The 22844-nt window shown below is 49.6% G+C and overlaps 3 protein-coding genes across 3 annotated transcripts; 1 reads left to right on the top strand and 2 right to left on the bottom strand.

Moving 5' to 3' along the window:
* Positions 1-283: 283 nt before the first annotated feature.
* Positions 284-4810, bottom strand: EI90DRAFT_3077986 (uncharacterized protein). The gene is made up of 6 exons (XM_039061755.1): positions 4048-4810; positions 3835-3983; positions 3644-3782; positions 3539-3590; positions 1941-3487; positions 284-1877 (listed from the first exon to the last, which is right to left on the bottom strand). Exons 1-6 carry the CDS (start codon positions 4717-4719, stop codon positions 429-431), a joined length of 4008 nt encoding a protein of 1335 aa, XP_038910845.1. The 5' UTR covers positions 4720-4810; the 3' UTR covers positions 284-428.
* A 2311-nt stretch (positions 4811-7121) lies between these two features.
* EI90DRAFT_3131039 (uncharacterized protein) lies at positions 7122-7683 on the top strand (the record flags this gene model as incomplete). The annotated part of the gene is made up of 4 exons (XM_039064360.1): positions 7122-7165; positions 7211-7224; positions 7274-7572; positions 7621-7683. The coding sequence occupies 4 exons, from the start codon at positions 7122-7124 to the stop codon at positions 7681-7683; spliced, it is 420 nt and encodes a 139-aa protein (XP_038910844.1).
* A 13646-nt stretch (positions 7684-21329) lies between these two features.
* On the bottom strand, positions 21330-22612 carry EI90DRAFT_2481377 (uncharacterized protein). Its single transcript, XM_039053098.1, has 5 exons — positions 22431-22612; positions 22278-22376; positions 22000-22225; positions 21908-21948; positions 21330-21829 (listed from the first exon to the last, which is right to left on the bottom strand). The coding sequence occupies exons 1-5, from the start codon at positions 22458-22460 to the stop codon at positions 21428-21430; spliced, it is 798 nt and encodes a 265-aa protein (XP_038910843.1). The 5' UTR covers positions 22461-22612; the 3' UTR covers positions 21330-21427.
* Between the last annotated feature and the right edge of the window lie 232 nt (positions 22613-22844).

Here is a 22844-nt window from a genome sequence, read left to right as displayed (position 1 = left end):
AAGTGATCCCCCTTTTGAAAGAAAGAGAAACCTCACTAGAGAGATCCACCTAAGAAATTCTAAGTTTGACTTCTTAAGTTGCATCTGAAGATCCCTAACAATTGTCCAAGAAGGATGTATGTGCATCCAAGGAATTCTGAGATAACCTTTTTTTGTTTTTGTTAGCACCTGGACCAAACCTAGGACAACCCTCAGACATCTTTGATATCCTCCCCACACATTTGCTCACATATAGGGGTTAGATGAAGACTCTGAATGGAGCTCTCCAATCACAAAATCTTCACCTCTATACAATATATATTCTTTTTGAACACCATCCCTAATGTCACAGCATTCTGACATAGCTATGTACAATGACAATATGTGAACTGAAAAATTGTCATGACAGTTATTGGGTAAAGACAGAAATGATAAAATGTGTTGTGATACTAAACAACTTGGCTGATGTCAATGACAATTGGAGATTTCATCTTACCTTGGACCAGGATCCGGGTTCCATCTTTGCTGGCCCGAGGAAGGTAAACCAAGCGGCAATCCTCATCATGATGAGAACAAATCACCCGATCACCATACCAGGCAACTTCCTCATGAAGGAGATGCACATCTTGTTCAATCGGGTGATACTCAGGTGGGAGAGAGAACTCAGATCTGCCATTCAACCAGATTTCTACCGATTTATATCCTGATTGTAATAGCACCCTTCCTGCTGCAGAGGAATAGACTTCTGAATGCCTATAGATTCCAGAATGCCGCTCTCTATCTCCCATACTTGGTGCAAGGTTATAAAAGGGACACTTCAGCCAGGATGCATCCAAGTTGTGCCTGAAAGATGCTCCAGGATGTTGTACACAGGCTGCATCCTCTTCCGGTATCAAAGGGGTGGTGGGCAGTTGAGAGAACATGGATGTAGGGGTGAGATATGAGCATGGAGGCTTAACGCCGGTGTTAATGATCCAGGAGTTGAAATCTTCCACACAAAATCGAGCAATCAACTCGCATGAAGCAGTCAACCAGACAAAAGCATTGCTCCTGTTATAAACACCGGCATATTGGCCTCCAGGAGAGAATCCAATTGTATGGCGTGAAAGACCAGCTAGATTAGAATAGGGATGGGGAGATTGAGTAGTGGGAGGAGGCGATGCAAGAAATTGAGTGGATGGGGTATCCAAAACACACAAGAGTGCCATCTTCTCATACCAGTTCTCTTTGGGATTTTGTGGAACTCGCATGATTAGAGCCCCATCATTTGACACTGCAGTTAAGGGAGGATAATGGGCCCTGGGAAGAGTACCTAGCTTCACCGGGTGCATACCGTGATTGAGAATGGTAATGTTTCCTTCCATGTCCTCAGTTGCAAGATGAATGCTGCCATCATGGTAAATGAATTCGATCCAAATGGGAGAATTGGAAGGATCATTTTGGAAGTGAGAGATTGTGCACTGATTGTCAATGTCAGCTACCTCTATGATTCCACCCCCAAATCCAAGTGCAACATAACGGCCATTGAGAGAGAGGGCTGCACAGGTTACAATGCCATTGCAAATGTCCTTGTCAAGAATTTCGGCCTCATAATTGATCAGTGTATAGTTTCTACCGAAGATATCAACCTTCTTCGGTAACTGATTGAGCCTTGATTCCATCACTTTCTGAGCCACAAGTGCACCTGCACTTAGAGGAATAATGTTTCCAGCAAACTCACCAGATATGCTGAAGATGCGCACAGGGTCTGAGAGATGCCCATACAATTTGTAAATGAGTGATGATGATGGAGTGAATGGAAGGCGAGATCGATAGATATCCCAAGGATCAACTAGAAAATGGGCCTCTGTACCCAGAAGTTGCACTGCTTCTTTCACAAGACATCGTAATCTGTGATCCTATCAATACATGGTGATGTCATATCATTCCGATACTTTAGATATAGTTAATTTCGGACTCACAACTTGATCTGAACCTTTTATGTATACCAAGTCACCCATTGCTCCAAATGAGACCAGGTGGTGAGTAAGCAATTGTTCAAACTCTTCCTGCAAGTCATTAGACTCTTGTGAAAAGAGTAATGAAGGGTCCAAGTGATCGACCAAGTATTGGAATGCATACGCGATGTGATTGGGTCGCTCCTTGCTCCGAGAATACTCCCACTTCCTTCTATCTCCCAGAGGAAGTTCAGTAGGAATGTCCAACTCATTCCTTTCAACAGCCCTAGTCACAATTTGAAGAAGTCGTGGGCCAAGAAAATATCCTTTCACATCACTAATAAAGAAGACTTTGTCTCGTTCCTCACCAATGGGATTTCCTACAAGGAATTCCCTTGCTGTGGCGTGGTAAAATTTGACCTCCTTTCTGTTGTCCGAGGGAAGATAAACTATGGTGCTGATGGGCTTTAGTGTCGAGTAAACCTCATCCTCAGCGATTCCTAGGAGCTGTGACATGTCATACACGCTGAATCCCCAGTCTGCTGCAACCATCATTCCGACTACCTCGCGATAATTCTTTGCTACCTGTGGACGAATGTTTGAGGAATGGGGCATATATGCTCGTCGCAGTATCCGCAGATACTCTGAGTTGAGATCCTCAGGTGCATCCATGAGATTCAGAAAGTATTCAAGCTCCAATCTCAAGAGAGAACCACTTTCAGTCCGAATCTGGACTTCACGTATTCGGATGGAGGCTATAATGGGTAATCCTCGGCAGGCTGTGGTGAAGAAATCAAGATCCTCATCGGATGGTTTCCACTGCGAGTCCCTGATACAGTCTTGAAGCCCGTCCTCGACCATACAACGGATGGTGTAGAAAGTGTCATCCCTTGAAATCTTATCCACATCTTCGCATGCAATCACAATCGGTGGACGCTGCGTTTCCGCCCGGTCCCAAGCCGAAACAACTTGCAGTTCGGGACGACAGCTGACCAGTATAGCAAAGGTCGAAGGTAGCTCGTCAAGCAGAAGGATGAGCTTCATCAAGGATCTGAGTGTCTCCGTGTCACCACACTCATCCAATCCATCCAATACAATCACAATGCGGTCCACCCTTGAGGACAGCATATTCCGGAGTTCACGCAAAGGGTGGATGATCCAGGCTTTCATCTCCTTCTCTGCAGCAGAGCCCTGCATACTGCTCAATGAAGCTGGCTGCCGAAGCTGCTTGACAAGTAAGCTCTTGTACTCAGCATTGAACGCCGCAATCTGTAGAGCAAGGGTGGAAGGGAAGCGTTCTATCGAATCGAGACCCGTTCCTTTTTGGTTTTTGTCCCAGAAGAAGGACGCAGCGAGGGCACACTGGCTGTCAAGAATCGAGGCTACACTCATAGATATCGCAGTCTTGCCGGTTCCGGGTGAACCACGCAGCCACACAAATCGGTTCATGGGCTCGCTCAGGTGATTGAGAATCGAGTTGCGAATCTCATCCCGTGTAGTTTTGAGGCATTCTGACTTGCTCTTCACGTAGTGATACTCGGCATCGAGTTTTCGGAGTTTGGAGAGCTCATCTGAAAATGGTAATGAGGTAAAGAGTCTAGAACCAAGCGAACAGAACGAACAATCTACCGATGCTCGTATCGTGTTGAGGAGGTTTAGAGTGGTTGCCATCGTCTGCAGTGGACATCTTAGTGAAAAGAAACAATGTGAATGGGGATCCAACGAACCGCAAAACGCGAGAGCGCACTGGCAATGCAGGCCCTCACTTCACCTATTTTCCGAGTCAGCTCGGCACCCAGGATCACTCTCTCAGCGACCTTTTGACTCTCAAGCATTCGGATCTGTTTAATCTGCCCTTCCAGGCTCCTATCGACAAAACTTGGGATTAAAGAGTGGTTGATAGAGTGCACTGACGTACGAGTGAAAGTCCTTAACCAGCAGAATTACTTCAGGTGGGGCCTCATTCGTTTGGCCGGTCCACATTTGAAGCGGCTGCAGGATGGTCTCGTAGGCTTTTTGGACTTCTGCATTTAATCCTTTGAGATTAGTGTCGTTCTCATCGAAACTCTGTATGGAGATCGCGCGCCATGAGCAATGTATCGTCATCAATCGCAAAAACGGAGTTGCTGACCTCGTAAATCTGCAATAGTGTCAAAAGTAGGTTCGGGATCTGATCAAGTTTTGGGATCGGGGAAAACTTGAGAACAAAAGCCGCCGTTTGAAGGGTCAATCTTGTGGTCCCAATCATTGTTTTCTTTCGATCGCTGTTTGAGCTGGATCGCGGCGCTTTCATAGGCTCCAAGGGAGGCACGCTGATACCTTCAAGTGCCAGTTGTGTGCGCAAACTTGCACCACCATCGTGGACTGTAGATGTGTTGGGAAGAGTACGAGGATCACCGATATCCAATGAGAGAGGGAAGGAAGATGAAGAGCGCCCTGGATTGCCAGACAAGGGCTCGAGGGGTGTAGTTGACTCGGACGATTTGATATCTGGGATGCTCGACCTATCACGATTTGGGCTGAGTTTTCTGCCGACCCTCTGTGCCAAACGACGTAAGGGGAATAGGGGCATCTTCGAATGGGATGGACCGCCAGACGATGTAATGGGAGTGACCATACTAGTAGGTTCAAGACTTGATCCTGGCGGGGCCATGTGTGGGGCGTTGCTGAGCTCCGTGATAACGATTTGAAGGGCTTGAGGCGAGGAATCCGACGACTGCCGATCATTAAAAGGTGACACGAATGCGGAAGGGGTTTCCTTGGGATGTGGAGAGGAAGACGTCGACTTGTTCTTGTTAGACATAGCACTGGCGGTCAGCACACACGTGAAGCGCTCGACCGAACAGGAGTATATAGTATCAACGCTGGGTACATTCACACGATATGTGTGAAAGCGGAGGCTGTGAGATTAATGAATTGTGTTACCTTGTAAAGTAGCAATGTCAAGCTTACCTTGTTTGGAAGTTTAGGCTTGGTTGGGTGCTGAACCGCTTCCAGCTGTGCCAAAGTAGCCCGGTCCTCCATCCGACCCGTGCCAACAAAGTTGTTAGGGAACAGCACTAGACATTCGCGCCGAGGGGAAATATAACGTTCATCAATTACGCCGTGGCAGGCAGGTCCCCCGGTAAAGTGGGTGCCTGCATTCTGAAATATCCTTACGGATAGACGAGGACCTGGCAATGTACTAGAGCAAATTTAGTCTAAGGATAGTTGCGAACGTGAACTGAAAAAGTCTGCCGACAGAGAAACAATCAGTTAATCGGCAACAACCCGTTAGAAAGATCGTCGATCAACCCTATCTTTTCAACCGAAAGCTCCACTGCTGGTCAACGTGGTATTCCTCCTTCGTGGAGTGAAACACTGGAGAGGCAGGGACGATGGTGGACCCCACCGAGGGCATTCAGCGATTAACAACCAGACCCTAATCACTCATCCCAGTGGCCCTTGATATCCGATGCAACCCAGTGACCCAATGCCTGATACTCGTTATTCCAGGTGACCAATTTTGAATAACGAATGCCACAGTACCCATAGTAGGCAAAGAATCGAAGCTCCAGTATTTTCATGTATTTGTTCCGAAGACCCCTGTCTGCAAGCCAAAGAAAATCGGCGCGTCCGATTTGGGGGAATGGCCAGTCAGGTCATGTGATTGACCCTATTTGGGAGGTTGCATCATTTATTTGCTACCATTTTTGGACGATCACATGATCCGCACGGCCATTCATCCAAATCGGGTGTGCCGATTTTCTAACTTACAAGGCCAGGGAGCCTTCGGGTGTGTACTCTCCTGTGTTGTACGACTATGTAGGTCTCGTGATTGTCTTCGTGTTGGCATGTTCATGCAGAGACTTCATGGTTATCTCCATTCTTTTTCTATTTCAGGTTGTGAGTCAGATGGTGAAGCAGGGAATTTGAACGCAAATTCACATTTTGAGCAAAGAGAGAATGGTGTTGCAGGGCATGCAGGAGGACTGAAGGATCTAGTTACTGTGAAGAATCGATCATTGATCGTGGAATGACTCCAGTGATATCAAAGTTCATATTCACAGGAGGCTGCATTGTGTCAGCAGGGTATTCAGTGATCAGATAGCGTGGATGGCATCGCGATGTTGTAATTCATGATGTGAGCCATCAGATTGCATTGTGATAAATGCAGGTCAGTGCGTTGGATCGAATGATACAGTTAGTACATTTGTGTTGTCCGAACTTGAGTCAAGGATGAAGTGTGAACCTTGATGATAAAAGAAATTCCATGTACCAGCAGTCTGGCAGCTGTCTGAGTCATTGTTGAGGGGCGAGATTTGCTTCTGACACAAGGTCACGTCAAGCAGCCAAAGTGCACTCTAAAGCCACGGAATGATTGACAGACGAAGACCGGGGGGGTCTGGCACTTGCATAAGTGGTTGCTCATAGCACGGCTAGCCAATGAGAGAGCAAGAACGCACTTCAATGCACTGGTGAGACTCTGTACATTGAATGGTTCCAGGGCGTGCAGTGTGTGTGCTGTCACAGTGCCATCGCAGTGGTATAACCTGGCAGTTGGGAACACAGCCAAAGTGCGAATGGATGTCAAATGAGCAATGTCGGGGACATCAATCCCAATTCCGGTGAAATGGGAGCCAATGAGAGGAGCACGTCGGAACTGACCCAACTTGGGGTTAAGGTTAAAACCTCAAAGAGCGAGGCTTGAGCCAATCAGAGGGCGAGAAACAGTCATCTGGCTGGACCTGCGCTATTAGTATAAGTTAGATACTAATAGTGGGGGTCCAGCTGAACATCACTTTCTCGCTCTCTGATTGGCTCAAGCATCGCTCTTTAAGGTTTTAACCTTAACCCCGAGTTGGATCGGTTCTGTCTTCATCTCTCTGATTGGTTCCACTTTGGTCATGTTCAGAGGATCACGAGCTTTGATAGTGAGAATATTGAGAGAGCTTTCCATCTTCATTGGTGTCCGACACTTATCTGTGAGTTTGAAATGGCTCGCTGTCTGTGCATTTTTTGGATGACATCCACTCCGTTCACGATCCCTTTCGAAAGTGTTCATCTCTCCTACCCAACCCAACAACTGATTGGTGGTCCTCCTCATGCGGCAGTGTTCTCTTAACACTGAATCATTGGACCCGTAACCTAACTCTCAGGTTACACCACAACCTCTCTTTTAAGGGTCATACATTCGATTTTCATCTCCCATCCCTCTTCTTAACCATGGCTCAAGCTTTGACACCTCGCACTAATTTTACAGGCTATGCGTTTGTGAATACATTCCCAGAGGTGAAAAATGGTTGACTTTACAGCAAACTCCTTATCGGTGAGATCAATTTCCATTCCGGTACTTCGAACACTCATTTTGGAGTCAGGTTCGGATGAGGGGGAAGCATTACCAGTCACATTTGATGTCTATATTGGCAAAGCGGTGTTAAATCGCCTGAATATGGGCGATCTCATTTTCATACGAGGCAATCTCCTCACCCGAAACATCAACAACAAGCTCCAAGCATCGTCTACATTGTCCACCTGCACAGTGCTCATAACGGGACATCCCACCGATTCCATGCAACCTTCCTCAGAGACAAACATCATTTTCGACGTCACCGGAACGACTACTGCCATCGCCGATCGTTCTTTTGTAATGGCCACTGGTTCATTTGATCCCTTGGTGAGTTCCATTCATGTTCCACTGTCACTTTACTGAAAAAATTCTCAGTCTCATCAAATGGTTCAATACTCTGTACACATTTTGATTCCTGCCTGTAAGGGGTTGGTGTAGGTTCCAACCCCAGTTCTCCTCAATCCTCAGGTCAATAAAGTTGAGCTGTATGGAGCTTTAATTATCAACGATGGGAGGAAAAGGAGTTCTCTTCCTTTTCCCAAATTCCCACGTTATTGTATATACATTGTTTATACATGTTTAAATCAAGACAAATATACAATAAGATAATGAATGAAGGGTGGGGTTACCACTCCTTGCACTGCCACTCCGCATTGGCAGAATATACGCATTCCTTCCGTTGGTAGTGCTATTCAACTGTCTGCACGTTATCATGACATCAACAACAATGTCCTACGTTTGGACTTAGAAGACATTGGTTATCTTCGTGCTGCACCATCCGCCTCTTTTTCCTCTACTCCCAAAAAAAGGAGTTTGTTCAACTGACAACCCACAACGGATCAATCCGAAATGACTGGCATGGCCTCCTGTCATATCCATACAATCCCAACCTCTGCTCCGGGCTCCCGGAACTCCGAACTCCGACTTCCGGAGCCCTACTCCCCCTCCATCACCTTCTCCTTGCCGACTCCCAAGAGGTTATCCCACCTCCGGCTCGGACACCACCTTCGGTCCGACTCCGGAACATTCCGGGTCCGACCCCAACCTCGACACCTTCCAGACGAGCATGCAACACCTATATGTTCCCGACTCCAGACCTCTTGAAAGGTTATCTTACTAGTTTGGGGACGGTAACGTTCCGTTCCCCCGTTCGCCTCAGGCCTCAGTAGTCCGTCTAAGTATACGCTTGATTTGGCTGTATATTGACGGGGTAGAAGTAAAGGCTCATCCGCCTTTTACAGCTACCCCGAGGGTTTATATACAATCTTATACATTCTCGGCACAAATAAATAGAGAAGCTTCCGCGACGCTAAATTAGCGTCGCGACATAATTATTACACAACACAACATCAACTGATGTTGTGGGCGGAATATAGACATGGGCCGGGGCCTCACATCCTCCTCCCTTGCGATACTAGATCGCAGACAGGGTACTAGCATATATACACAAGGGCAAAGCAAGCATTTTAAAGAAATAAAATTTTTTAACGTTCTACATATGAAGGATGTATGCAAACGGGGGCACACTCATCGCAGGAGGCTATAATAGTATTTTGTAGGCGAAGCCCACTTAGAGTTTCTCCTGGAACATATGCACCCAGATCTCGATGACAGTGTTGTCGACGATGGAACGACTTTCTCGTCATTGTGAGTTTATTAAATACCATCGTCCACCGTGACGATGTTGACAGTGTAGGTCGTCGACGGCAGAGTTGTTGCCGACGAAGAAAATGAATAATCAACGACGTTTGCGTTGACGAAGGATGAAGGGTACAGAATAGACAATCAACAACAGCATTGTCGTTGACGAAGGTAAGAAATTATTAATCAACGACGGCCTTGTCGTTGACGAAAGTGAGTAATCAACGATGGCATTGTCGTTGACGAAGGTATGGATGTGAGGGGGTCAGTTCCTCATTCGTTTATGCGGTGCTGACCCGGACGGGCCAGAGCCGGATGGGCGATTCGACGTAGTCCTACGAGTCGTCGTGGACCTAGCCACGTCGACAGCGACATCGTCACTCAGATAGTTGTCATCGTAGTGACGAGTCTCGACGTCAGCGTCGTTCATGGACGAATCCTCGTCTTGACGACGGTGCGAGTAATGGACATGGTGCGCGGGATGGCCACGTCCATGAGAAGAGGGAGCACGCCCTCGCACTGGTGGTGCGTGGGCGGATTCGTACACCGACGAGTGTGCATACGTCGGAGGGGGGTATTGCGGCGGAGGTGGGGCGTTTGAATACGCCACAGGGTGTGGGCTCGCGTACATCATAGGCGGGTTTGAGTACGACGTTGGGGGAGGGTTCGAGTACATAAGTGCTCGTTCCTGGCGTTGAATTTTACGACGCTCACGAGCGTTGTCAGTCATTGGTTTTATCCATCGACACGCGAGGATGTACATCCGTGCAATACGAGCCGGGGGGTACTGGTCGGGAAGTCTTTTCGCCTCCGTCTCAATGTCGTCGCACGACATACGCATTCATGAGGCGCGGTTGTTTGTAGCCACCCTGAGTCGGTACAGGTGTCGGCGTCCTCTTGCGAGGGCTTGCCCATCTTGAACGACCAGGCAAGATGGTACATTGTAGCATAGAACCTCACACCTTCTTCGGTGTGTATGTAGTTACGAACCAACTCGAACCACTTAGGTTCTTTGTCGCGGACGAGCGCAGCCGCATCTGGGAATTCGATTCTATCGACATGGTCGATGTCGTAGAAGCGGGTAGGAAGGGCCACCGATCGACAATATGTCGGTGGGGGTAGGGGTTCGCCATGCACTTCAGTGAGTTTGGCGTCGTAGTACTCGTAGTAATGATAGCCGGGTGGACAGTTTGCGACAAATTCTTCGAACGGGGCATCAGGGTCGACAACCCATTCGCCTTCCATCTCGTCATTGTCGGACGTGGGAGCCCATCTCTTGGAAGAGGTGGTTTTTTTCAACGGCGCAGACTTGGCCGACGCAGGATCCACCGGGCCAACCCCGGGGATAACGATGGTCTGGGGAACAGTGGGCCGTGACGACGAGGGAGCAGAAGATGTGATCAGGGCGGGTTTGGGAGATGCAGGGCGTCCCCTTGCCGTGCGCGCGACTCTAAAGACGTCCTCGTTGAGTTCGTCGTTGGCCTTTCGGAGGGATTCGACCCATCGATGAAGACGGTCATTTTCAGAATGCAGGTCGTCGGCCTCGTTCTGCAGCATCTCATACTTGTTCCTGAGCTCATCGAGCTCATCATTCCTACGTTCGTCTTCGAACGTAGTCTCTTTACGTTTCTCGAGTTTCTTCTCGATACGGGCCCACATGACTTCTGTAATCATTTCGAGTTGATCGAGCCCTGTCTGCGTGGAACGCGGCAGGTGGGGGTATTTCTCACTCGCGCTTACGCGAGTGGGCAGGACCAAATGGTCCTGTTTTGGGGTTAAAACGCCCGTGCTGGGCGCTTCAGGGGTGGCAGTCTGAGCGACTGTGGAGTTGTCATCCATCGACGACATGGCAGCATCCATGGTGGGACTTACAGGTGGGGAGTTTGGACTGGAGTCTATGAGGGCCTCCTTGATGGGGGAAAGGTTGAGGGAGGAATCAGCGAGGGGGGATTCAGTCGCGTTCATTTGAGCGATTTCAAATTTGATGGTAGGAAGCAGGATTTGATCCCGCTTTCGTCGCATTTATCCGATATTATTCGGATATTCCCGGACTTGCCAGTTTAGGCAACTCATGGCTTCAACGCCATAGTTGGCTGTGATAAGGCATTGATATCTGCTGGTATCGGACCGGTAGGCGACGTTCACGCCGTGGTCATGATGGTCTGCTGGATCTATTGTCTGGCGTCTGATCCTGTCGTTGACGGTTCAGTTCCTCGACGTTCTCTACCCCTTGTACTGTTAGGTAGTCATCCAACGCAATTAGATCATTTACGTTGGCCAAGGGTTCCCAAGTAAGGTCACCAAGTCCCCATCGGACACGGAACCATAAAGACTTATCGTCGTCCCATCGATGGTCGACAATTTCCTTAACCTGGTATTCCCGTTCTGGGTCGTCGCCAAAGTCGTAAAATACTTCTACGGCACACCCAGGGAACAGCACAGAATCATTCGGCTCATGAGGTGCGAGCCGTGAGACGTGGAACTTCGCAAAGATATTTCTTTGCATCAACACTGGGGGAAGCCTGAGGACGTAGTTGGATGAGTCCTCAAATACCTCCAGTATTTCGTAGGGGCCAATATAAGTTGGCAACAACTTATGCGCCCTCCCCTTGGGGAGGTTCAGATCTTTCGTTGAAAGATATGCGTAGTCCCCTTTCTTCAGTTTTGGGGAATCAGGGCGCCGATGTCGGTTCGCCTGGATAGCCTGTTCCACACGACTCTTGATAATAGCGTCGTGAGCGGCCTGGATGTTGTCCAGGGCCCGCTGTGCAAAGGATTTTACCCCCGGCAATTCGGATGACGGCAGGGACACAGTCATCTGTGGGAGGTATCCGTATACCAACTCAAACGGGGCGAATCCCGTTGATTTATTCGCACTTGAGTTCAATGCAAATTCTACCATGGGTATATGCACGGCCCAATCTCGCTGATCGGGTCGGACGAATGACTGAAGGATCTGGACCACCGTCTGGATCGCTCGTTCTGCTTGGCCATCCCCTTGAGGATGGAACGCGGTAGTTAACTTGAGTTTAACACCCATGAGTCGGTGTAACTCAGTCCAAAATTGAGACGTAAACTTCATGTCGCGGTCTGACACGATGGATGTTGGCATGCCGTGCAAGCGCACGACATGTTGCAGGAACAGATGCGCCAGCTCAATAGTCTTGACCTGGGTCGTCACAGGCACTAGGTGAACCTGGCACGTTAGTCGGCACAGAACTACCCAAAGGTAGTTATAACTCAGGCTCGTCGGGAATGGTCCGACGAAATCCATGGCGATTGACTCCCAAGGTTTCTCAGGGACCGGGAGCTGGTGAAGCAGTCCCGGATATCTGAGTTTGTTTTTCTTGGTCGTCTGGCACGTCCCGCAGGACGTGCAGAATTTCTCGATGTCTTTTGACATCGAAGACCACCAGTAGTGTTTGCGTATGTACTCGAGCGTCTTCTTGGCGCCGAGGTGACCAAGGATTCGGTGTGCGTGCTCGATCGCGATGCCCATTATCCTCTCCCCTTTATGAATAGATTCAGGGAGGACAAGTCGTGGCTCGCCTGAATCATTCAGACGGAAAATTAGGCCATCGACGATCAAGAACCTAGGGAAATCCCCAGGTTTTGCCAGGATCCCTCTCCAAGCATTGTGTTTGGAGTAGCCGTCTTTCACACTTGCAATGAAAGCTTTGTCCTCCACATGAGGACGTAGTTCTGCCAATGGCGGCAGTACATCTTCGAGGGAAAGCTCCCTCCTCCCTTGACGATTGTCAGGGGGATCGAGCACGGATGCCTCGAGATCTCATGGCTCCTGAGCATCCCCGATAGAGTGGGATGCACCTAGGCGTATGCACTGCAGTCTCAACCTGTGCAGGTGTAATAATTCCCGTGCTTCCTCAGCACGCGCCAAGGGCAGGTCGTCGCCCTCTTTATCAATCCGTATATCTGCGGATACATAATCGTCGTAGTGGACATCCTCGTCTGACGAGGACTCATAGTATCGTGACAGGGCATCAGCCACTTTGTTTGTGTGGCCTTGTACATACACGATGTCACAATTGAAACCGTGAAAGAAATTCTGCCAACGAATGTGACGCAGCGCAGTGTGATTCTTCTCTTTGAAGTAAGTAAGCGCCTTGTGGTCAGTGACCACAGTGAATTTCCGCCCACCAGTCAGCTCGTCGAGCCATTTGGTGAGCGCTTCCAGAACGCCTAGAGCTTCTAGCTCATAGGCAAAATACGCCCGTTGAGTCGGGGTGAACTTCTTCGACATAAACGCAGCAGGGTTAGAGGTTTGCCATTCTGCACCCTGTGTGAGCACGGCCCCAACGCCAGCGGGGCAGGCGTCGGTGATCACCCAGACACGGTACTTGTCTCGGTCTTCTGAATCCGGTATATCCCAGATTATGGGCTTTAGAATCGGCGTCTTGCATGCGATTACTTTGATCTGCGCGAAACATTTTTCGTGTAGGGTGCTCCAGCGGAACGGCATATGGCTGGTGCATATGGATTGCAACGGTCCAGTGTATGCACTGACGTTGGGCAGGAATTTCGCTAGGTACTCAATGAGCCCTAGGAATCGCAGAACCTCGGTGTGGTTCTCTGGCGTTCGCCAGTTCCTTATTTTGTCTAGTTTGTCGGAATCTGCGTGGATTCCGTTTGAGTCCACTTTACACCCCAGTATGTCGAGTACAGGGGCGAATGGCTCAAATTTTCTTGGGCTCACATAGAGCTTCTCGTCTCTTAGACGAGTATATATCCACAAGAATTTCTCGTTGTGTTGCTTCACTGACGTAGTTCCAGTGAAGATGTCGTCGAACCATACGTGGACGGCTCGACCGATTTGGTCCCTTAGGATCCAAGTCAAAACGCGCTGGAACATGGAAGGGCCGTTACAGTCCCCTTGTTGCAGCACGTTCGATATGAAAGTACCGTACGGGGTACTCATCCCCGTGTATTGTACGCAGTCCAGTTCGATACGAATCTGTTCGTATGCGTCCGTCATATCGATCTTTGATCGATAAGTTACCCGAGCCATACTATCCATGATGAAACGCATGTCAGGCATGGGCGTGACATCGAGAATGGAGTTCGCATTGCGATTTCTCGCATCGATTACAGTCCGTAAAGAACCGTCCTTCTTTGCAAGACAAAGAAGTGGAGCTGCCGTCGCGACTGCCTTGCGTTCCCACCACTTGGCTCGCTCATAACGAGCGATCTTTTCTCAAAGCTGTGGTTCGAGGGCTTGAGGGCACGTAGCCCTTCTTTCTATATATTTTTTATTCGGATCAATCAAGTTGATCCGGTGGTTAACCTCCCTGAACGGAGGTAGGACTTCAGGGGCTGGCGCCATGACGTCTTTGAAACGTTCACGCCACCAATTCCTGAGTGGCACGAATTCAGGGTCTGTCATTGGCAGACCTTCTAAATGGGAACAGTCGGGAAGCCTGAGATCTTTCGACCTCGGGCTTGGCCAGTGATTGGGCCACTGGGAGGTATCCGCATCTTTTTGAGCGGAGATGGCAAGGACGCGTGGCAAAGGGTTTCCAGCCTTCGCCGTATTGCGTCATGCCGTCTGTTTAGATGACAGTTCGGTTCTCGGTGCACGGGGAAGTTTGGGGCGACCGCATGCAGCAGCCCCCACTGAGGTTTTACCCCGTTCCGTCAGGACATCAAACGTTTTGATGTCGCCCATCTTTATGTGGACGGTGTGATTTTCGAAATTGAGAGACGCTCCGTTTGTCATATCCATGCATACCCGACCCCGACCCCGACCCGACTTCCGGACCTCCACCCTCTTCACCTCCGGAGTCATAACCTACCGCTGCCTTTCCGATACTCACCTTCGGTCCTGGCAACACACCTCCTCCTTACCTCTCACCACCCTCCTACTACTCCGCTCCCCCTTCACAACACCTCCACCCTCCCGTTATCCTCCTACGCTTCCCCCGTCCGCTCCGATACTCACCTTCGGACCTGACTACTCTCCTTTCCGCCACTCCTTCTCCCCTTACCTGTCCCCTCTCTCCTCCCTCCGTTACTCCTCCGCCACCCTTCCACCAAGTTACGACCTTCCACCGCTGTTCCGTACTTCGCACTCGGACACCGCTCGTACCTTACTCCGAGCCTCCGTCATAGTCCCTACCTCGGACTTTGACTCCACCTCGGCCTTAGTCCATTGCATTGGTGACCTCATACTACGTAAACACCATTGCCAATATTCCTCGGACTTCCAACCCCGCCTCTGTAACCTCCATAAGCTCCGTAACCCCCGAGCTTCGCGGACCGCCTTCAGCACTCTCGCCGCCTGTAATGTATTTCTCGCGTTTTCCCTTCATCCCTATTTGGACTACTGCTTCTTTCTATTCTAGCCAGTTAGTCATCATCCCCACTTCCCCTCATCCTCCTGCCCCTCTGGGCCTTGCCCTCCCTACCTCCTTTCGGACGTATCACAGGTCTTGCCCTATGACCTTCGGTACCGCTCTGCTCCCTCTACCCTTTGTTCCCGTTCGGACGTCTTCGTTCCGATTCAGTCACCCTTTGTTCCCTTTGTGCTTTTGCCCCTTCCATTATATATATCGGCGCTTGTACATACTCGTCTTGGTTTCAGTCCGAAATCGACCTGAAATGCCCCCAAGAGACTTCCTGCTCACCTACTGTGAAATTAAGGACCAAATGGACAAACAGCAATGGCACAGCGCTCCGCTTGAGTCGCTGAGGCCAAGGTCCCTCCACGCTAAGTCTCCGATTCCACTCCGGAGTCGTCTGTTCCCGCCCGGTTCTAACACCGTTGGCATTCAGCCAAGGAGCTCCGAGAATGGCGTCGTAGCGGTCAATGTTGACGACGTCAAAATAGTGAGTAGACGTAACCCCGTGAATGGTTATGGGAGTATTCGTGCCGTACATTATGCACGAACGACTGTTTTTGGTCCCCATCTGGAGGACCAAGGGGTTTGGCAACTCGAGCAGTGGAATGTGAACTGCTCGGACAAAATCTGGAGATAGGGCGTCTGTTTCAGCGCCACTATCAAATAGGACAAAAGCGTTTACCCCGGCGATGTTAACCTCGCCGGTGAGCGTCCACCTTAAGTCAACGCTGCGGTTTTCAGGGTATTTACCCACCTCTCGCGAGATTCTAAACTTCGCATCGAATATTGGCGGGATTTTCTTCAGAAGCTTGTTAGGCACTGAAGAACTCGTCACACTTTGCGTTGACGGTTTCCCCGATGAAGATTTTGGGACCGGTATAACACCGTCCCTCTTGTAGGTCTTTACTGCGTCGTCGACAAGCTCAGCTACTATCTGCTCATCAGATGGCAGTTTGTCTGCTTGCCGAGCAGACACTAATTTAATGGAGAAGTTTTCGTCCGTGGGATCCACGAACGTCATAGCACCGACGAACATGTCGGCGTCCACTTCTACGTACTCCTCCTCCGCCTCAGCGAGGAGGTTGGGATCGTATGGGTCGTCCACGAGTTTATCGTCGAACGCCTCATCGTCGGCCATATAGTCCTGCGCCTCTGCAGGATCTTCAACACCTTCCGGTTCTTCTACAGGCTCCGAGTCCTGTAGGTCTTGTTCGTCAGACTCGACCGCTATGTTGTACATGCGCGGTTTGGGCTTGTCGTGATTTGGGCAATCACGTTGATAGCCTATTTTCCCGCATTTAAAACAACGCGGTTTCCCATCCTTATCCAAGGATGGCGTCGATTTCGTCGCTGTAGACGATGTCGACTTCTCTGTTTTTGGAGCCGGCGAATAGCTCGCACGGAAGGTCGAGCGTTGTCCGCTCTTCAGAGATGACATGTTTCCCCCGAATGTGTTTTTGTACACTTTCTTGGTGGACGAAGAATCAGCAGCTTTTTTGGGTGCTGCTGCGGTGTTGGCTTGTTTTTGCGTCGTTTTTGACATGGCTGGCGCTTGCGAGTCGTTACGATACGCAGAGATCACCTTAATTGAATCGTATGCATGGTCCAGGCGGAGCACGGCGGTCCACAACTCGTCTTTCGTTGTGTAGTCCACGGAAATGTCGTGGCGCATAACCATCTCCCGACGCATTTCGCCAGGGATGGCGTTCAGGAAACGTTCATTGAACATTGCCTGGTCAGGAGGCGTGATCATCTCCTCAGCTGCACGATACAGCTGGTTATAGAAGTGTTTGATTCCCTTCGCGGAATTGTATGAAAGCGTTTTGAACGCTTTCGTGGATGCTACTGCTGCAGACTTCTTGATGAAGGTGCAGATAAGGATCTCTAGTAGATCCCAGAATGGGGGGGTTACCCCGTTCTGCACTCCAATGCGTATATAGTGCATCAGGAGGTCTTGCGCCTCGCCTTCAACGGCGGTTGTCAAAGTGTGGACGTGAAACTCGTTGTAAGCTTCACCCTTCCACCCACACGACGACATATAGGCTAGCCAGGAGTGCAGCCAGTTGTGGAATATCTTCGAGTTATTTTCTCCAGACCATTTGATGGTCGGAGTCAGTCCCTGCATCTTTTTGAGCAGTTCTGGGTGTACATCTGCAGGCAGTGGCTGCAGGATTCGGACCTCCACACTTCGGCGTGCAGATTCAAGAAGCTGAGTCATGAACTCAGATGGATCTGGCACTACTCGTGCCGCAGGTGCTGCGTATGAACGCATGGTTGAGTCAAACAAACCGGGTCGTACAGATGAGCGGTTTGGAAAATTGGATGAAGGCTCCCGTTTTGCTTCGGTGCCAAATGGGTCAAGAAATGGTGGGTTGGGCCAGGACGAGCCACCCTCGCCACCATCCTCATCATCACCATCGCCACTCAGACGGCGGGGCCTTCTTCCCGAGTTAGACCTAACTTGGTCTACACGCCTCTTGCCCCCTTCTGGAGCCGCAGGCGGTTGTGAGAATCGGTGGTAGTTATCCAGCACTCGTCTGAGTGCTGTGCCGTGGGACAGTCTTTCGGGGTCTTCACCGTTTGCCCCATGACCCACGTTGTATACGAATGCTGCGTCTGCATCCAGACGGGCGTTAAAGTCGAAAGTAGATTCACTGAGACTACGCTTAGCGAAGATAGGTCTGACCTTGGTGGGCTGTCCGCCAATGTCATCTACACGATCCTGGACGTAGATCAGGCGTTTTTTTCGTGCGTAATAATCGTACGGAACACTGGTGGCTTCCGCGTCACCGTCTTCCTCTTGTATCGTCTCCACAGTGGCCTTCATCGGCACTGCTTTCTTTCTCCCGTGGTCGGGAGGGAAATTACGTGTTTGAGTAGCGTCAACGCGTGGTATTTTCACCCCACCGTTCATGGGTTGGGATGACAGAATGAACGGTGCGGGCACGAAGCCTGGTTTGAAATGGAATGGAGAAGTTCCACTCTCCCCCGTAGTCGATGATCCAGCCAGTTGTCCTGGGTAGGTGGCTTAGTTCCACTAAAGATGGGAACAAAACATCCGTCAGATTCTTGTACTTCAACGGACGCGCGTGAACTTGTCGCCTCTGTGACGACGGCAGAGACAGTGGGGATCCCTCCAGGTATGGGGACCCCACTGATTGGTTGACCCGTTGGATTAACGGGGACTACAGGGACCTCTTGGGGCGCTTGTGCCTCCACAGCGGGTTTAGTGATTGGTTGACCCGTTTGGTTAACGGGGACTACAGGGACCTCTTGGGGCGCTTGCACCTCAACAGCGGTTTTTTTCGTCTGGTCAGAGACGACGATGTGGTCTCCACCCGTTGTTGGGTTCACTGGAGGGTTTGCAGATGGGTTATCCACCGTTGCTGCAGGTGGCTTTGGCTCGTCGCGTCGAGAGAGCGCGAGGAGAATTTCGTTTAGTTTCTCATTAAGTCTTTCCTCCACCTTAATGATGTTACGATCTAGACGAGTGATGTTATCGCTATTCCCAGAGATTTGGGTATTCATGTTACGGACATCGCCTCTCAAGTCGGCGATGTCGTCGTCGACTTGGTCGACGCGATTTCTTAGTACTCGCGCCGTTTCAGACGCGAGGGAGTGGGTTGGGGATGGAGGACGCGACGCGTGCATTGGGACAAATGCCGTGAGAGTCTCCGCTGCGAGGGCTTCAGACATTGTGACTTCGTCAACGTCTCTCATATAGGTGGGACGCGTCTGAGACGCGTCCCTGGGCCCTTGCAGGCCCAGATTGCCACCATCACTTGAGGTGGTGTCGTCTTCCGCCCTACGGCTAGTGGAGGGGCCGGCCGTGTTGGCGGGAGCGTTGGACGTGCTCCTGGTGTTGTATCTCCACGACATCCAGAAGAGGTGTCGAGTCGTTCAACAAGTTCGCGTGAGAACTTGATCGAAGTCGCGTGTTGTCAGGGGCCGACGACGCGTGCGTTGCCAAATGGGGTTTCGGCACCGGTAATGCAGTGCCGAGAATGGAAAGAGAATAATAGCGTAAAAAAGTGAAAGGTTATCTTACTAGTTTGGGGATGGTAACGTTCCATTCCCCCGTTCGCCTCAGGCCTCAGTAGTCCGTCTAAGTATACGCTTGATTTGGCTGTATATTGACAGGGTAGAAGTAAAGGCTCATCCGCCTTTTACAGCTACCCCGAGGGTTTATATACAATCTTATACATTCTCGGCACAAATAAATAGAGAAGCTTCCGCGACGCTAAATTAGCGTCGCGACATAATTATTACACAACACAACATCAACTGATGTTGTGGGTGGAATATAGACATGGGCCGGGGCCTCACACCTCTGCTCCGGAATCCTGTTTGCGTCTGTCTCCGGAACCTCCGGTCTCAGCTCCGACCTCGGACTTTGACCCCACCTCCGCTTATACCCATTGTATTGGTTAGCTCATTCCATTTAATTACGTTTGCCAATATTCCGGAGTTTAACTTCCGAGTTCGGACTTTCCGGACTTACTCCGGACCTTGCAACTATTGCATTGTCCATTTCAATTCCGCTATTCTCCCTCATTCCTATTTGGGCTGCTGCTTCCTTCTATTCAGTCAGCTAGCCATTCCCGACTCCCATCCTCCTTCCTTCCTCCTTGGGCCTTGGCCCTTCATTCCTCCTTTGAGAAACACCATTGAGTCAAACCCTTGACCCTCGGTGTCGTTCCTCTTTCCATCTCCCTTTGTCTCCTTTCATCCTACCCTTGTTCCTTTTGATTCCGGACCCCTCCTTATATACAATGTACCTAGTAACTTGTAACCTCAGTCCGAAATCGACTTGAATTCCCCCCAAGAGACTTTCCCTCTGCTAGATCCGAAATTAGGGACCTCCAGGACAACCAGCAATGGCACAGCGCTCCGCCTGAGTCGCTGAGGCCGAGGTCCTTCCACGCTAAGTCTCCAATTCCATTCTGGAGTCGTCCGAATCCGCGCGTTCTAACACCTCCACCAGTTCTGCTGGAGGTAATGAGTCTGTTCATGTCAACAATCCGTCCATAATTTCCACTAGCATTCCTGTCCCTTCTTTTCTTGCCCAGCCTTCTTTACAGCCTCCCGAAACTCCCAATTTGCCAACTAATCCTATTACACCACCTGAAAATGTTTTCGATTTTGTGAATGTGTTCCCTTCCTCCCTTCCTCCTCCTCCTTTCGAACGTGACCAATCCATAATGGACGACGTTCCTGAATTATCCAAGTCCCACAAAAGAGCCAAAAAAATGTAGTGTACGTCATCGTTTATGAATATCAATATGATTCTGGCATGTATTAAACCTCCGGTGAAATCGTTCATTGCATCCATTTCTATCATGTCCTCTCTTCACCCACAACCGATTCAGCCTCGCTATCACAGAACAATACATGCTGTACCAAACTCTTTCACTACTACCTTCAATTCCAACTGACCAATTTGGAAAAATCGCCGTATTGTTCGCATTACAACTCCTTGGAATCAGGAACCCTGTCCATGGTGTCATACTCTACTATTACAAGACAAGTCCCCTGCATGGTGTTGTCAGAGAGGGTCCAAAGCATTTGACCCTCTACCTGACATATCGCCACGCATTCAAGCTATCATCAATGATACTCATTCTCGACACATTCTTGCACAACACTCGCGCACTCTGAACAATCTCTTCTGTCTCACAGCTATGGGAGTTTCGGAACATTGGAGCCACTATACTGGTACTTCACTTTCTCGCATTGTCCCATCATCACTGAGGTTTTGGTTCTTGAGAGGATAATATCCGCGGATTTTAATCCGCAGTTTCATATAGTTACTAGCAGCAAAATACATGTGGATAATTATTCATCTACATCCTGCTCCACAACTAGCCAGCTACGCAGTGGCATCAATTTTTCAATTGTCACCGCACCAAGGGAAGCTCTCCTTAGAGAAATGAGGTCACGTCCAATATTGAGGTTGCGCCCCACAAGGACAGAACCTCCTGTAAGGAGAATAATTTGTGTTTGTCAAACAACACCAATGTGGAATACTACTTGCCAGGTATTTGTCAGGGATCAGCAATGACCCTGGACCCTATGCCGGCTGCGCGTATGCGCGTGGGAAGTATGCCGGTAATTCCCGTCTACTCTGCTTACCTAAGCCCCGGTGACCCGGATCATCTCCGGCATTGTTCTGGAACATTCTATGATCACGTGATTCTATCGGCAATCCATTTGGTTTCCTTATTGCCGGACTCTACATGTATATAGCTGACCCTAAGATGGGGACATCCCTTTCCCCCGGCTTTAATCACAACTAGGTTATCGGAGCATCTTGCGCGAGCACACGCGTCCCCTGACAGTATTGCCAAGATTTTTCGGGCCATTAGTGCACAGCGGGGATATAGATTTTGGTTGGTATGCCACCACATGAGTGGGTCAATCCCCACATCAGCAACAGGAACAGCCAGGTAACGCTTCAATTCCAGCTCCGCACTTTCCACATCCTTGGATTCATGACTTGCAGATATGCCTAAGATTGAAAGGTTGAATTTTAGCCCCCGAGACTTTTGATTTGCCAGTGTTGAGTCCATCTTTGTTGTCGATGTGGTCTGAAATGCATTCATCTGCTCAACCAGGCAGTCCTGACACCCGAACACCCAGGCAGCACCGAAATAGCTGTCACTTGCCTTGGCTGAGAACATGCGGTCTTTGAACCGTGGGTCAAGAACTTAAGAATAGGTGTGAGATTTCCGATATGTTTCGAAAAAAAAATACATACCTGCTGCAAAATAATAATACTCCGACTCTGCTGTGGACTTATCAAAGAATTTGATGAGTTTTCCTTTTGCTGCATCAATCCCGGCTTTAACATTAGGAAAGTTTTTGACGATAGCGCTTTTGTGTGCAGTGTCGAGTACAGCAAGGAGGGCAAGGAAATTGTAGAGTGAGAGACTGAGGGTTGGATAGTGGGAGCCAGACATCATCACTGATGCATCACGGAAAGCCTGAATCCCAAGTCAATTACACATCTGTACAGAGATGAGTACAAACTCGTACCTTGAGCATATCAAGAATTACTTGTGCCGCTTCCCATTCGGCAGGCTCTATGGAGAATCTTGTATATATTGGGACATTCAAGCAGATATCATCGAATATCTGCTCAGTCAGTGTGAATAGTAAGCAAACAGGTGAATGAAGAGGGTAATATACCATGTGATATTCATCAGCACGCTCCAACATGAAGTATGTGCTATTCCACCTTGTAATCACATCTAGGATTGGAACCTTTAGTGTGAGGAGTCGAGACTCATCCTCCCCATTTCGTTTCACCCAGTCATTCCAGCGTGTGATGCGAGAGAGATAGTCCTCCTGTCATTGTGGAGATGAATGCGCGAGTTTGCTGATGGCACGGACCTGGCGGAATCAAACTTCAGTAATGTGATGCTAGTCATCACCTGACACTCCCACCTTCTGAATAAGCACCCTCAAGTCAACCACATCGCGCTCTGTCCCTTGGCCCTCAGCCATTCTTCCACACATACTGCCGTCCTTTTGTAGTATCTGTTGATCTGTCATCCCACCATCACCATCCCTATCTATGCCTGAAATTGATTCTGCTTCTTC

This window comes from Cantharellus anzutake (genome assembly GCF_015039405.1).
Source record: "Cantharellus anzutake strain C23 chromosome Unknown EI90scaffold_72, whole genome shotgun sequence".
Classification (NCBI taxonomy): Eukaryota; Fungi; Basidiomycota; class Agaricomycetes; order Cantharellales; family Hydnaceae; genus Cantharellus; species Cantharellus anzutake.
The sequence above is the reverse complement of the archived record's forward strand: the minus strand, read 5'-3'. Positions and strand labels throughout refer to the sequence as shown.

What these genes read in the sequence shown, in the direction of transcription:
- EI90DRAFT_3077986 (XM_039061755.1), bottom strand. Translation starts at nt 4,719, where the DNA reads ATGTCTAACAAGAACAAGTCGACGTCTTCCTCTCCACATCCCAAGGAA. An exon ending in CTGGTTAAGGACTTTCACTC is followed by an intron (nt 3,783 to 3,834) that starts GTACGTCAGTGC and finishes TTTTGTCGATAG; the next exon opens with GAGCCTGGAAGGGCAGATTA. An exon ending in TAAAAGGTTCAGATCAAGTT is followed by an intron (nt 1,878 to 1,940) that starts GTGAGTCCGAAA and finishes ATGTATTGATAG; the next exon opens with GATCACAGATTACGATGTCT.
- EI90DRAFT_2481377 (XM_039053098.1), bottom strand. Translation starts at nt 22,460, where the DNA reads ATGTTGGAGCGTGCTGATGAATATCACATG. An exon ending in GTGCTGATGAATATCACATG is followed by an intron (nt 22,377 to 22,430) that starts GTATATTACCCT and finishes CTGACTGAGCAG; the next exon opens with ATATTCGATGATATCTGCTT. An exon ending in ACCGCATGTTCTCAGCCAAG is followed by an intron (nt 21,830 to 21,907) that starts GCAAGTGACAGC and finishes AATGCATTTCAG; the next exon opens with ACCACATCGACAACAAAGAT.